The 16,336-nt window shown below is 43.3% G+C and overlaps 1 protein-coding gene across 3 annotated transcripts in view; it reads left to right on the forward strand.

Moving 5' to 3' along the window:
* Positions 1-16,336, forward strand: part of IGSF21 (immunoglobin superfamily member 21) — a 421,781-nt gene that overhangs the window by 116,528 nt on the left and 288,917 nt on the right. For 2 of the 3 annotated variants that reach the window (XM_075277850.1, XM_075277852.1), the window contains exon 2: positions 399-523. In XM_075277850.1, the coding sequence (XP_075133951.1) occupies positions 399-523 (125 nt within the window). The remainder of the gene's footprint in view (positions 1-398; positions 524-16,336) is intronic. The other variant, XM_075277851.1, reaches the window with a different exon arrangement.

A 16,336-nucleotide genomic window follows, 5' to 3' on the forward strand; every position in this document is an offset into this window, starting at 1 on the left:
TGTCAGTTCATAGATGTTCCTAGGAACGCTTTCCAGAATCAATAGTGTTTGAGTATAACCCTGATATCTATTACCCGCATGTATAACGCTGTGATATCTCTTACAGAGGGCAGAAATTACACTTAATAGTCCCCCTGCCTTGTTATTACTGTTCTATTAAGCTTTACTCTGAAAACTGGGTGACAACCAAGATGGCCTCTGTTACACTGTACAAAAATCCTATAAGCCTGGTTTATATAGTATATGCCTAACTATGCAAAGTTTGACAATCAGATGCATAGGAAAGTTGGATTGCAACCCCCATTAGAGATGTAATACTGGCCATACTGACTAGAACCCATCTGGAAACAGAAATTGCTATTGTTTCATTACTTACAGGCCGTTCTCTTCTCTTCTAGGTTATTTAACGGTCACCATTGAGCCCCTTCCTCCGGTGGTGGTTGGAGATGCAGTGACTCTGAAATGCAACTTCAGGACCGACGGCAGGATGCGAGAAATCGTATGGTACCGGGTAAGAAAGCAGGTCATAAATATATTCTCACTATAGTATGTGTAATGTGCGAGCATGGTAATGTGAAGACGTGATTAATACAGATGAGTGAACAGTAAAATATTCGATATTCGTTTCGAATAGCCGCTCAATATTCGACTATTCGAAACGAATATCGAACCCCATTATAGTCTATGGGGAAAAATGCTTTGTTTCAGGGGATCCCACCATTCGACTCAGGAGGTTCACCAAGTCCACTATCAAACCTCAGGAAATGATGCCAACACCCTGGAATGCAACTGGGACAGCAGGGGAAGCATGTCTGGGGGCATGTAACATGCCCAAGTCACTGTATTACGTCGGGATCCCTGTCAGCTTGTGATATGCGTGAGCTGACTTTTTCCCATAGGAATGCATTGACCAGCGTTGATTGGCCGAATGCCATACAGGCTACAAGGAGTCTAAGATCCGTCCACAGCAGTTTCCATTGTGGTCCGATCTCAGATGTAGCAGTGCTGACACAGCAGAGCTCAGCGCACACACAGAGATGCAGCTGAGCTGAGTGTGCAGCATGGTTCAATGCACACTCAGCACTGCTACATCAGATGTAGTAGTGCTGAGTGTGCATTGAACCATGCTGCACACTCAGCTCAGCTGCATCTGATGTAGTAGTGCTGAGTGTGCGTTGAACCATGCTGCACACTCAGCTTTGCTCCATCTCTGTGTGTGCTGAGCTCTGCCGCTTCTCCGTGTAGCAGTGCTTAGCTTAGCTGCTTTGAAGACAGTATATTTACATTATATTCCTTCATTACTGTGATGTATCCTATACTAAGTGACCTCATCATATGTGGCAGCAGAACACATGGCATCTTCTAGCTTTACCTGTGCCATTTTGTGTTTGTGGTTCTCCTTTGGCTCGCTGCCTGGCCACCGACGTGGTCACATTGCAATACAGAGTGGGCCCTGGTAAGATTAGATTAACCCACTTTCCCTCTACTGATCTCTCATGCTGTTAGAGCTTATTCCCTCCCTCTGAGTATTTCCCGATGTTAAAGAGATGTTCAGGGCTTTACTCCTTTGTCCTTTGGGCTTTGGAGGGGATTTGTTGCATTTTTTCATATCTAGTTTGGAATTCTCCGCAGTTACTGAGTTTATCTAATAATTTCCTATGCAAACTAATTCTGCCTACCCTGCACTGATAAGTCCACCAAGGCAGGAACAGATCTGTCCCCATCCAGTCATTGGTAATACCGACCCCTGTAGTCCCGCAACAACTCCTTGGAAGTGTTGTACAACTCGTAGCTGCCACCATCTTTACTCCAGGGGCAACGTATTGATAGGGAGAGTAATATGAGTAATAGATAAGAGGTTTCAGTTGCACAGAATATATGAGATCCAGCATTGCCACCTGTTTTATGCTGCATTGTGCAAAGCAGCGATGTATTCTCCAGGGGATTTGATGCTTTGACTGTATTTTCCTTTATATGACAGCAAGAGAAGTTTTCATTTTCCCTCTGGAGAGAAATATTTGCATAATTAATGGATTTATCCTGCATTGTACACACAATAAGGCTTAAAGGGAGGTAAAATCCATGAATTTGGGTGTAAAATAACAAACTTTGTGTCAGTCACACCCTCCATGTATCTACCATAAGTGATAAGGGATAGTATAATGCTCATGAAGTCAATGAGATATCTCAAGGTGCAGGAATAGCATGGCAATGGTGCAGAATAAATAACAGTATATCAGTAGTATACAGAGATCTAGCACGTTACAGTGTATCAGTACATTACAGTCTATTGCAGTATACAATATAGCAGGTTACTTTCAGTGGTTCTGAAAAGGATACATATTGTTACATATTATACTGCACAAGTAATATTTCTTAAGGGGGGTGCGAGGGATGTAAAAAGCAACACATTTGGGTTTAAGACTTCAAAATAACAAACTGTGTACCAGTCACACCCTCGTGTATTCGCCGTACGGGATAATATAGTATAAAGAGAACATCTGCCACTTTACAATGTACCAGTGTCTTGCTATATGTTAGTCTATTGCAATGTATCAGGTGCGATTCACTTCTGCTTTCGGTATCCCGTTCGGAGAGTTGGATTGGGGAACCCCAAAAAAGAATACTGAATGCATTAAAAAGTGGTAAGCAATGAAACCACACGGACCCCATAGACTATAATGGGGTCCGTGTGTTTTTCGCGTCCTGTCCGCACAAGTCATGCGGAGGGAAAAGTGCTTCAAGAACTTCTTTCCTCTCTGCATGATTCATGCGGACAATATGCAGAAACCACACGGACCCAATTATAGTCTATGGGGTCTGTGTGCTTCCATTGCTCACCGATTTTTGATGCGTTTGGTATTGTGTTCGGGGGTCCCCAAGCCAACTCCTCGAACGGGATACCAAACGCAGATGTGAACCAGGCCTCATTGTCTTAGGGTGGGTTCACACCTGTGCCCCGTCCCTGTTTTGTGGGTTTCTGTCTTCTGCCCGAGAAACCCTGACAGGAGAAGGAAACCTGGCAATCAGTGTCCGCCCCTGAGCACCCGTGAGCGTCTTCTGGTCTCCGCGGTGAAACCGCTTTTTTTTTTAACCAGACACAAAGTCCTGCATGTCCGACTTTGAGTCCAGTTAAGAAAAATTGGTTTCGCCGCGCAGACCAGAGGCCGCTCACGGGTGGTCACTTTGCAAACCCATTCAGATGAAAAGTGACTGCCCTTTTCCGTCTCCTGTTCAGTTTCTCGGGCAGAAGACGGAAACCCGGGTGCAGGTGTGAACCTGCCCTTACAATATATTAGTCTATATTTTAAGCAGTTTTAACAATGTTACATGTTACTCTATGGTCAGGGGATAATCGTACACATCAGGGAGAGTGTGTGCCTACATAGGCAGTATGGAGACTTACAAGTCATTCCTGCTCCGCTAGGGATTCTGGGTAAAAAATATGCAAATCTATTCTCCTGGATGTAATTAGGAGAACAGTGCCTCTGTGTGCTGTTCTGATGTGTATGGTTATCCCCTGACCCTGGTCTATAGTCTTTCACTCTGCCAAATCTGTATCCCTGCGCCATGCTGAGGAGGTCCAAAAGACCGAAACAGCGCTGTCCATAGCTGGGAATCTGTTCCTTTTGGAATAGAAATACTAATTTGGCAATTAAATCCGCATCATGATAGTAGGCTTATTAACTGAGTCATGCATGATGTTAAGGATGCTGCCCTCTAGAAGACTGCACACAGAGGCACTGTTCTCCTAATTACATCCTGGAGAATAGATTTGCATATTTTTTACCCATGTTACTCTATGTTCACATTTGTGCCCGTGTCTCTGTTGTTTTGGTCTGTCAGAGGACCAGAACAACAGATTGCTCATGCCGAGCCGTACACGCCGGCACTTCCCATTCACTTCAATGGGACTGCTCGTAGTGAAAAAAGCCTCCCATTCATTTCTATGGGGAGCGCTCGTATGCCGGCTCCCATAGAAATGAATGGAACTGCTTTATACGCCGCTGATTCTGAACGTGTTTTACGTTCAGAATAAGCTGGCGTTTACTCCGTGTGAATGAGCCCTTATATCGCTGTGGAGAAGTTGTTGGGGCCTAGTCAGTGTCAATGGTTTGGCCCATCTTCTCCATAGCCTACCATAGTCAGTGAGGTCCTAAGTCTGCTATAAATTTGCAGCGCTTTTTATTATATTATTATTTTATTACGGTTCCTCCGTATTGGAGATCTGCCACAATGGCAGTAATAATTTTCTGTTGCTGAAACATTTAACACATTATAGTCTGTGTACCTGGGATTTATTTCATGAGGAGGCATTTATCTTATAATGGTGTATACGGGCAGGAGGCTTGTAGAGCGATCAGTAACGGTAATCGCGTCACATCCCGCACAAATCCTGCCGCTTAACTACATTCGGGAAGATCCCAGGAACGACAGATGTTTTCATTTTACTTTAATCTGTCATCTTTAATGTAAGGTGTATAACAATGATGGCGTATCCACAGTGCGGAGGGCGAGGGATGAGAACATACTGGAAATAATTCATAGTAATGCTCTATCTGTGTGCGACATCATGGTCGCTTTATAGGTCTGCTTGAATAGTGTCTATTGGAGTCTGAGGTAGTCTTAAATCCACCATTGTCTTATATTTCGTCACTATGCTTTATCCTTCAGCTCTGCTTAATGAGTGTACCCCTGATCTATTTGACTATGAATCTGAAATCGACCTCTTGTCTCTCAGGCTGTTGTTCTGATCCTTCACTATACTCTACCCGCAACCAATGACTATATCTTAACTACATTGTCGGAGTCTGGAGTAGTCTGACATATTTCTCCTGTCTTTTGGCCTATTGCTCTGTCCCTTCACCATCCTTTACCCTGCAAATCTGTTCCATTATGGTACAGATAAGATCATTGACCATAGCTTAGCTGCATTTTATGTTTGGGGCTGGGGTAGGTGGTAGCTGGTCCAGACTGCATTTTTTTTGTTCCAAATGTTGATATTCGTCGTTGAAAAAATTTTCAATTTTGTTCCGCATTGCCATTTCTAGTTTTTGTAAACTAGTGCTTTACTCTTTGGCACCCAGCTTTGGGGTATACGCACATTAGAGGAGGCTGCATAACATGATTCTCTGCTAATACTAGTCAACACTCTCCCCTGTCCTGGGATATGGTTGTTTGGTACCCCCTTCCCTGAAAGGAGAGGATCCTCTGAGTACGCAGTGTGTAATAGAAAGTATAGGATCAGACTAAACCTACCCCCTCTCCTCAAGGGCCCTGTATGATCAAACTAAGTCTGGCCCCCTCTCTTCATGAGTCCTGTAGGATCAGACTAAGCTTGGCCCCCTCTCCTCATGGGGCCCCGTAGGATCAGACTAAGCTTGGTCCCCTCTCCTCATGGACCCTGTAGGATCAGACTAAGCTTGGATCCTCTCCGCATGGACCCTGTGGGATCAAACTAAATCTGGCCCCCTCTCCTCATGGGGCCCTGTAGGATCAGATTAAACTTGACACCCTTTCCTTGTGGGCCCTGTAGAATCAGTCTAAGCTTGGCCCCCTCTCCTCATGGGCTCTGTAGGATCAGACTAAGCTTGTCCTCTCTCCTAACGGACCATGTAGGATCAGACTAAGCTTGGCCCCCTCTCCTCATGGGCTCTGTAGGATCAGACTAAGCTTGTCCTCTCTCCTAACGGACCATGTAGGATCAGACTAAGTTTGGCCCCCTCTCCTCATGGGCCCTGTAGGATCAGAGTAAGCTTGGTCCACTCTCCTCATGGGCCCTTTAGCAGCTGCCTCTTTTGGCACATCGACACTTGCCTCTGCTTCTTGAGGCTTCCGTAAATCTTAGATGGAGACTTGTTCCTGTTGGTTAGCATGTGCAGTCAATATGGGATTACCAACCGTACATCGATTTAGTAATTGTAAAATGCGCTGAATCGGTTATTCAAAAAAAAAAAAAAAAATAGAGAAAATGTAATCCAATTAATTATTAAAACTAGGTCACCGTCCTCTATGTCATTCATTTCCCAGTCCAATCCATTATGTGAATGTGCCTCCATTGTAGCACACAATAGCCAGTCCTAGAGCACGGCACAATACAGGGATTGTACCGGATAAATAAGAGCGTATTACGCCGTATAAAGCAGAGCGTCGTAAATGGGAGTCGTGCGCGGTCCGTGGCGCTAGCCCTGCCGGTAATGCTTCTGTTATGTCCAAAATGAAATTTTAATGATACAGAACACGGATTACAGCAATGTCTTTATTTGTGCGCCCTGAATTATTTACCCAGAATCCCGCGGTGCCAGCGTCGCCAGCATCCATCCCGGGAACTCACTTCCTTTTTCTTAGCAATTTAGATAAAATCATTTTTTCTTCTTCAGCCGTAATCTCTCGCGCGCTTCCTGAATAATCCTCTTGCAGCCTCTGCAGCTCTAATCTCTCAATCCCACATCCTTGCGGCTTTAATACTGCGGGTTATTTTTCTGTGCTGCAGATTTCAGCTGGGATTCATTTTGTTTCAGTTTTGAGATAATTTAGAATAAGAAAAGTTTTAATGTATCTATTTTCTGCCTGTCAGAGTTCAGGATTCACGTTACAATGTATCGGTTTGTAGCATTGGAATCCTTTGTGGTTTATCTTATTGGTTGACTATTTGTCCGATATCTTGTGAGCTGCTTGGCGAGACTGCTTGTCCACTTCTATTCTAGAGAAATCTAGATGGAATTGATATTACTTTGTGATTCATTGCCATTGGTATGGTGGATGGAGCAGTAGTGGACCGTAGTGTATGACCACTTTATGCATTCACGTCTATGGGACTGACGGAGAATGGCACTATAACTGTCTTGTATGTACACCATATCTCCAGTCCTATTGGGGACTTGAGGGTCCCAATCCCCTATCTTGTAAGTAGCAGGTAAGTGTTATTAGTGTGAAAACTCTTTAACCCTCAAGTACTATCATGGTGTCTATTATACACCACTATCATACACATATCATTAGGATCGACACCATGATAGTACTTAAGGGTTAAAGTGTAGCCTTCATTTCACACAGTTTTTGCCAGTGGATAGTTCATAATATAAAAAAAAAAAAAAACCTTTGTAATATATTTTATTAGAGAAAAATTCTTCTCTATCAGCGCATCTTCTGCCTGCTAAAATGCTCAGTTCACTGAAAGATCTACAGTGAAGAAATCTATGGAGAGGGGATGGAAGAAGCTCTTTCCTCCCCCATCATTTTGTCTTTGAAGGATGGGAAGAAATACACACAAACACAGGGAGAACATACAAACTCCTTGCAGATGTTGTCCTTGACAGGATTCAAACCCAGGACTCCAGCGCCGCAACCACTGAGCCACCGTGTTGTCCCGAGATGAAGCTCTTTTATAGCAGATTTTTCAGTAAGGGACCTGCAAGGACAGACACAGTACAGTAAGTGTTTAGTAGATTTCTACCACTTTTAGGGTAGATTTGTAGCAGGTTTTAACAGAACTGAGTAGTATACATTTGGATAAAGCTCTGGAGAGATAAAGCTCTGGAGAAGTCTGACTGTATTGACTCCAGGATGTTTGTGTGTTTTTGCTTCTCGGTCACTCCTCGTCCTCCTTGCCCTCTCCTCTCCATAGACTTCTATGAACTCTCTGTATTCCATGAGGATGGGATTAAGCAGTGAATGTAGCAGTTTAGTAGGCAGGGAGTTCTGTAGTCACAAACTCCAGCTACATTCACGTAGGAAATTGGGGATCACAAGTGGTCCCAAGGATCAAAGGGAAAGGTAAGGACTTTCTATAAAATTACTTTTTTTAAAAATTCCAATTGCCTTTCCCGTCATGACTCCGAATGGAGCCCAGATTTCATGTCCTCAGCTCTCCATTGCTCAGTGCCACCCCCTACTGACTAGCCAGGATGACTGGAGGAAGGAAAGTGACAAATACTTTGAGATTTTTCAGCCTGATAAAGATGGTTGCCCCTTTAATTCTTCACTGATCCTTTGTCTGGATTTCTTCCGTCCACTCCGCAGTGAGGCCATTGCCTCGGACTGATTCTTAGCATTACTGTTTTGTTTTCCTTCCACTTCTCTTGAGAGCAGAGTTTCTGTAGCTGAAGGCCGTCCTTCCCTTAATACAAGAAGAATAACTGGCCGGGTGAATTTGGTTTATTTATAGACGTTTTACAGTCCTGCTAATTGTGCAGATTTTATTCTGCGGGAGCCGCTCTGTTATAGGAAAAACTCTGCAAAGAGACCAAACAAAGGCTTTACTTCTTTACTTGTTTATCTATTGTTCCGCCAGAGAGAAGAACGCCTGCACCACAATACAGACATGGCTGATTATATGTAGTCATGGGCTGTAAAACACTGTACCCTGGACCACTCTGAAGGCTGCCATTATACACCTATGTATGTGCTTAGATTTCAGGGATTCAATGCATTGCCATCTTCCTTGTTTGTTTCAGGTTCATGGTGTTCGTCAATGACTATTTCTTTTCTTACCTTCTTGGCTGCTACATAACAAATGGAATTTGGTTGCCAGACCCAAGACCCTCAAGTCTTATTTTCCCCTCTAGTCGAGTCTCTTCCTTGACTGCAAAAAAAATGGCATGGAAACGGAGTTGTCAGATCTAAGCCCTTTTTCCTTTGGGTATGCCAATGCCAACAAAACCCTCATTGGCCCTGCACAGCTGAAGATATCTTTTTGATTTGGATTCTTTACCTTAAATTCAATATAAATGGAATTACTTAATCTGCAGCTTCACAATAGCATTTTGTTTGACATGGAGAGTATAATATATAGCTCCCATTTACTTATATGGGAGTTACAGGAACAGCATAGAGCAGACAGGGTACAGCAGGAGCCTCCTGTTCCAGCCTGCATGAGGTAGTTATCTTACATCCGCTCCATGCAGTTGTCATACATATGGTATAGATAGTTATCTTACACTCGCTCCATGCAGTTGTCATACATATGGTATAGGTAGTTGTCTTACACCTGTTCCTGCCAGTTGTCATACATATGGTATAGATAGTTGTCTTACACCTGTTCCTGCCAGTTGTCATACATATGGTATAGATAGTTGTCTTACACCTGTTCCTGCCAGTTGTCATACATATGGCATAGATAGTTGTCTTACACCTGTTCCTGCCAGTTGTCATACATATGGTATAGATATTTATCTTACACCCGCTCCATGCAGTTGTCATACATATGGTATAGATCAGAGGTCCTCAAACTGCGGCCCGCGGGCCACATGCGACCCGCCAAGCACTTCTGTCTGGCCCCACCGACAACGCTGGCAGGCGTGCATTTATAATGAAGCTCCTGGGGAGCTCTGGCCACGCCATGGAGCGCACTTCACTTTACCTATTGGAGGACACCGCTCCCGATGTCTGTGCGACCTGCTTCGCCTCCGGCCCACCTTTTAAAAAGTTTGAGGACCCCTGGTATAGATAGTTGTCTTACACCTGTCCCTGCCAGTTGTCATACATATGGTATAGGTAGTTGTAATACACCTGTCCCTGCCAGTTGTCATACATATGGTATAGGTAGTTGTAATACACCTGTTCCTGCCAGTTGTCATACATATGGTATAGGTAGTTGTAATACACCTGTTCCTGCCAGTTGTCATACATATGGTATAGGTAGTTGTAATACACCTGTTCCTGCCAGTTGTCATACATATGGTATAGATAGTTGTCTTACACCTGTTCCTGCCAGTTGTCATACATATGGTATAGATAGTTGTCTTACACCTGATCCAGCCATATGTCTTGCACATGTACTTGTGAGTGAGCCTTGCGCTGGTACTTGTGAGTGAGCCCACCATCACGGCACCAGGATATGCAGTTGTAACTGCAAATATTTTCGGATGCCTAGGCAGGTCAGCAATTGTATCTCGTGTACCATCCTCCTAATTTTCTAATTTTGAACCTCCCTTCTGTGATCTTTTGAAATATCTAGCTGAAAGGAGGACATGCTGAGATTGTTATGTGTGCATTCTTTATACAGTGGACTTATCTCTGTATAACATAGTATCAGGCCATCGGTCATACTACCAGCACTGACCCTGGAGAAGTATTTCCCGCATTGCCTGGTGCCAAGAATATCCAGAACTAAAGTATAAAGCGATCAGAAGGGAAAGTAACAGATCAGACTACACAGCGAGTGTTTGTAGTCTATAACCATGGAGACATAGAACTTTTTAATGAAAATAGATGATTTGTGCTTGTTATGCTGTAGCAATGAAAGAACATGGGTGCAGAAGTGTTCACCCTATAGCCAGAACAATAAGCAGGCCTTGTCCACGGGGGAAGAACATCCCGTATTTCATCGGTGGAAGGATTGGCACTCGTGTAAAGCTGTGGCACCATTGTGATTCCGAATTTCACTCTTTTCTTCCTGCCTGTATTAGATGATACATTGTATCTTGTTTGTTCTCTTGCCTACCTGTCATCACTGACACTAAGACTTCGGATTTGCAATTCGTGGATTTTTTGTCACCATCTGTTACGCTATTATTACGTTAATTAGTCCTGGGTGCTAAGTAGTACACAACACTTGTTATTTTCATCCTGTCAAAATCCTGTCCCGTTGACGCCGTGCTGGGTGCAGCGTTTGTTACAAAACTGATATAACGTCTGTGAGAAGTTGGCTTCCACTGAGGGATCCGCTCTTTTATCTCCCAGTCTTGTCATATTCCTTGTTCTTAGATTGCTTCAGGGATTTTTTTTTTCCGAAGCTTTTTATAAGAACAGTCCCAAAATCTCCACTTCTTGCAAGACAAGTGTGAATTATTGATAGGTGACGAGAACATGCAAAGGACCAGTGTTCTGTGTTGTATTTTTGGGGCTATAGGTTGGATTCTGGCCGTATTAATATCTCTGTACTGAAGTCGTATCATTTTTTATACTCCAGTCACATCCAGAGCTTCAGTAACAATTCTGTGGGATTCCTGGGAACTCTGAGGTACCAAAAAATCTTAGTTAATATTGTCTGAATTTGCCAATTTTGATGTAGTCAATTGCCTTACTAGATGTATCCCCACAAATGATGTATAGGTAATATAGAGGGAAAGAAGGATCGGCCATGTTGAATTTTACATGCCTGATCCATTTGTTCTAAGGGCAGTCTGATAGTAGATTGTTCCCCTCTACCACATCAAAGCAAAGGAAGTTGAGCCAAGGAAACCAGTCAAATCTTGAATGCTGCTTTGCATGTGACTCGAGTATAAGATACAATGTACGCATTATAAAGAAACCAAGTATTTGCATTGTTTGGAATTAAAGGGATTCATCCATTAAATCGATTTTTTTTTTTTTTGTCAGTCACACGAAAGGCCATTCTTCTCCTACCTTTAGATATCTTCTCCAGGCCGCCGTTCCATAGAAATTCTGGTTTTCGTCATTATGCAAATGAGTTCTCTCGCAGCACTGGGGGCGGTACTCAGCACTCAAACAGCACTGGGGGCGTCCCCAATGCTGCGAGAGAACTCTCCAGTGCCGCCTCCATCTTCTTCAGGAATGGCCTCTCCCTGTGTCTTCTTCTGGCGATGGGGTTCAAACTTTTAGGCCCCGGGCAGAGCCGACAGCGCATGCCCACAGATCACAAGAAAATGGCCACTTACTTACTGTGTAAGTGGCCATTTTTCTTGTGGCCGTGGGCATGCGCTGTCGGCTCTGCCCGAGGCCTAGAAGTTTGACCCCCAGCGCCGGAAGAAGACGCTTGAAGAGGCCGTTCCTGAAGAAGATGGAGGCGGCGCTGGAGAGTTCTCTCGCAGCATTAGAGACGCCCCCCAGTGCTATTTGAGCGCTGAGGACCACCCCCAGTGCTGCGAGAGAACTCATTTGTATACTGACAAAAACCGGGATTTCTACGGAACGGCGGCTCGGAGAAGACATCTAAAGGTAGGAGAAGAATGGCCTTTCTTAAGGCTACTCCTACGTGTGACCGACAAAAAATTTGATGTTAATGGTAGAATCCCTTTAAGTGTCCTGTAAACTCCATCTTCTCTCCCCAACCAAGTCAAGAGTCAAGGAAACCCAGCCAAGCCAAAGAAACAAGTAGAATTTTGAATGCTGCTCTAAATGTGACTGGAGTATAATAGCAAATTATAACTGAAGGTCAACATAAAAATACCAAATACCCAATATTTGCAGTCATTGGAAATACAATATGGTACTTTGTACTTGAGCTTGTGGTATGAATAAGGTAGCCATGGTGGCCGAAAACGCTAAAAACAAGAAATCTGTTCTTAAAGTGATTATTTATTATTGGGCTATACAGAGCTTTATTGATAAAGAAAAATCTAGAAGTTTATATAATTCCAGTGAAGGTATACACTCCATAAGATGTTGATATTACACGCCATACTCTATGGCTGGATGGTTTCCCTGCATTGTGTACCACCAGGGCCCCAGCTGCAGCCCCCGTACAGTCTTCTCTCTGAGAATGGCTCTGCATCGCATTAATAAATGGAATGGAGTGCCACAATGTCACATTAACAATTTGATGTCACTTTTGCACCAGCGTACGCAATGAAGCATAGTAACATCACTTTAGCAAATTAAATGGAGCATACCACCGGTGCTTTAACAAATTGAATGAAGAATAGTGACATTGCTGTCACAGAATGAGATCGCATTCTCCCTTCTAGATTTGCACTGAAGGCGCTGAACTTGATTGTCTCCACAATGATTATCTGCAAAATATGTGCATTTGATGGCATGAATATTACAGGTTTATCTGCTGCAAGGAAATTAAGCGAAATCATAAAGCCAGCAAAAAATCATTTTTCAGGAAAACCTCACAGAACAAACTCAGGGACAGAATACAGAATTGTGTGAAGAAGCTCATGCCCACCTCTGCTCACCTCATACAATGTGATTTATATAAAGCCATGAATTATGTGAATGTATTACATTACTTATCCTGTACTAATCGTTCATATACACATTATCCTTCAGAGCTGTATTCATTATTCTGACGATGAAGTCATTGTGTACATACATTACATTACTTATCCTGTACTGATCCTGAGTTACATCCTGAATTATACTCCAGAGCTGCGCTCACTATTCTGCTGGTGCAGTCACTGTGTACATACATTACATTACTTATCATGTACTGATCCTGAGTTACATCCTGTATTATACTCCAGAGCTGCACTCACTATTCTGCTGGTGCAGTCACTGTGTACATACATTACATTACTTATCCTGTACTGATCCTGAGTTACATCCTGTATTATACTCCAGAGCTACGCTCACTATTCTGCTGGTGCACTCACTGTGTGCATACATTACATTACTTATCCTGTACTAAGCCAGTGTTACATCCTGTATTATACTCCAGAGCTGCGCTCACTATTCTGCTGGTGCAGTCACTGTGTACATACATTACATGACTTGTCCTGTACTGATCCTGAGTTACATCCTGTATTATACTCCAGAGCTGCGCTCACTATTCTGCTGGTACAGTCACTGTGTACATACATAACATTATTATCCTGTACTAAGCCTGTGTTACATCCTGTATTATACTCCAGAGCTGCACTCACTATTCTGCTGGTACAGTCACTGTGTACATACATTACATTACTTATCCTGTACTGATCCTGAGTTACATCCGGTATTATACTCCAGAGCTGTGCTCACTATTCTGCTAGTGTAGTCACTGTGTACATATATTACATTACTTATCCTGTACTGATCCTGAGTTACATCCTGTATTATACTCCAGAGCTGCGCTCACTATTCTGCTGGTGCAGTCACTGTGTACATACATTACATGACTTGTCCTGTACTGATCCTGAGTTACATCCTGTATTATACTACAGAGCTGCGCTCACTATTCTGCTGGTACAGTCACTGTGTACATACATAACATTATTATCCTGTATTAAGCCTGTGTTACATCCTGTATTATACTCCAGAGCTGCACTCACTATTCTGCTGGTACAGTCACTGTGTACATACATTACATTACTTATCCTGTACTGATCCTGAGTTACATCCTGTATTATACTCCAGAGTTGTGCTCACTATTCTGCTGGTGCAGTCACTGTGTATATACATTACACTACTTATCCTGTACTGATCCTGAGTTACATCCTGTATTATACTCCAGAGCTGCACTCACTATTCTGCTGGTACAGTCACTGTGTACATACATTACACTACTTATCCTGTACTGATCCTGAGTTACATCCTGTATTATACTCCAGAGCTACACTCACTATTCTGCTGGTGCAGTCACTGTGTACATACATTACATTACTTATCCTGTGCTGATCCTGAGTTACATCCTGTATTATACTCCAGAGCTGCACTCACTATTCTGCTGGTGCAGTCACTGTGTACATACATTACATTACTTATCCTGTACTGATCCTGAGTTACATCCTGTATTATACTCCAGAGCTGCGCTCACTATTCTGCTGGTACAGTCACTGTGTACATGCATTACTTATCCTGTACTGATCCTGAGTTACATCCTGTATTATACTCCAGAGCTGCACTCACTATTCTGCTGGTGCGGTCACTGTGTACATACATTACATTACTTATCCTGTATTCATCCTGAGTTACATCCTGTATTATACTCCAGAGCTGCGCTCACTATTCTGCTGGTGCAGTCACTGTGTAAATACATTACATTACTTATCCTGTACTGATCCTGAGTTACATCCTGTATTATACTTCAGAGCTGCGCTCACTATTCTCCTGGTGTAGTCACTGTGTACATACATTACATTACTTATCCTGTATTATACTTCAGAGCTGCACTCTTCCGGTGCCTTCTCTTCTCAAGTGATCCAGTTTTGGCCATCTACATGATGTAACATTTGACCCCTCCTGCCATTGCTTCATGGTCCAGATTCTGATTCTCATGTGCCCATTGTAGGCACTCTTGGCTATCGGTCTCGGTCAATATGTCCGAGTCCAATATGTCCCCATTGGACAAACCATCGCCAAATTTGGCTTCTGGTACCATCTTTATGCTGATGACATCCAATTATACACATCTTCCCGGGGGACATCACCCCTGCACTCATACAGAACACCAGTGGCTGTCTCTCTGCTGTCTGTAACATCATGTCCTCGCTCTATCTGAAACTAAATCTCTCCAAGACTGAACTACTACTGTTTCCACCATCTAACAGATCTGTCCCTGATATATCCATTGTAGTCTCAGGCCTTACTATAACTCCTAGGCAGCAGGCCCGCTGCCTCGGGGTCATGTTTGACGCAGACCTTTCCTTCACCCCTCATATTGAATCACTCGCACGTTCATGTCACCTCCACCTCAAAAACATCTCTAGAATACGCCCTTTCCTTACCAGAGATACACTAAAGACACTTATTGTCTCTCTGATTCATTCTCGCCTTGACTACTGTAACTCCTTACTAATCGGTCTTCCCCTCACTAAACTCTCCCCTCTACAATCTATTCTGAATGCAGCGGCCAGGCTCATCTATCAGGCTAGACGCTACAGCGATGCCTCTGGTCTGTGCCAGTCACTACATTGGCTGCCTATTCATTATAGAATAAAATATAAAGATATCCCCCTCCTCCACAAGACTCTCCATAATGCCGCACGTCCCTACATCTCCTCCCTCATCTCTGTCTACCACCCAACCCGTGTTCTCCGCTCACTCAATGACCTAACACTTACATCCTCTATTATCAGAAACTCCCACGCTCGTATACAAGACTTCTCCCGAGCTGCACCACTTCTCTGGAATGCTCTACCCCGGACAATCAGATTAACTCCCAATTTCTACAGTTTCAAACGCAAACTAAGGACACATCTTTTCAGACAGGCCTATCACAATATCCAACGTAAACCCTTCCATACTATAATTAGAATCCCTAAAATCTAACCCTCCTCTGTCCCCGCTCCCATATTTCCCCACATGATGTGATGTCTTTTCAGGCTAACTTTATTTGTCCAAGCTCCATCCACATGTTACAGGACACCACTAGTGAAGGCTCATAAAGTTTTGTTTGTGTAATGACAGTCACCTCTATTACAAAAGTGTCTGACCTCTGTATAAGCAATGCCGCCCCTGCTACCTCTTGTGTCACCCCCTCTACCTCATAGATTGTAAGCTCTTGCGAGCAGGGCCCTCAGTTCCATTGTGTGAAATGACATTCTTTGTTATATATCTGTCTGTATTTGAACCCTACAAATTGTACAGCGCTGCGGAATATTTTGGCGCTATATAAATAAAATTTATTATTATTATTAATATGAGCTCTCTGACCTGATATAGCCCAGTACACAGCAAACTATGATGCCCTGCGTGTACTGACACATTTCTATTTCTATGATATCTA

The sequence above is a fragment of the Leptodactylus fuscus genome, chromosome 6, assembly GCF_031893055.1.
Source record: "Leptodactylus fuscus isolate aLepFus1 chromosome 6, aLepFus1.hap2, whole genome shotgun sequence".
Lineage (NCBI taxonomy): Eukaryota > Metazoa > Chordata > Amphibia > Anura > Leptodactylidae > Leptodactylus > Leptodactylus fuscus.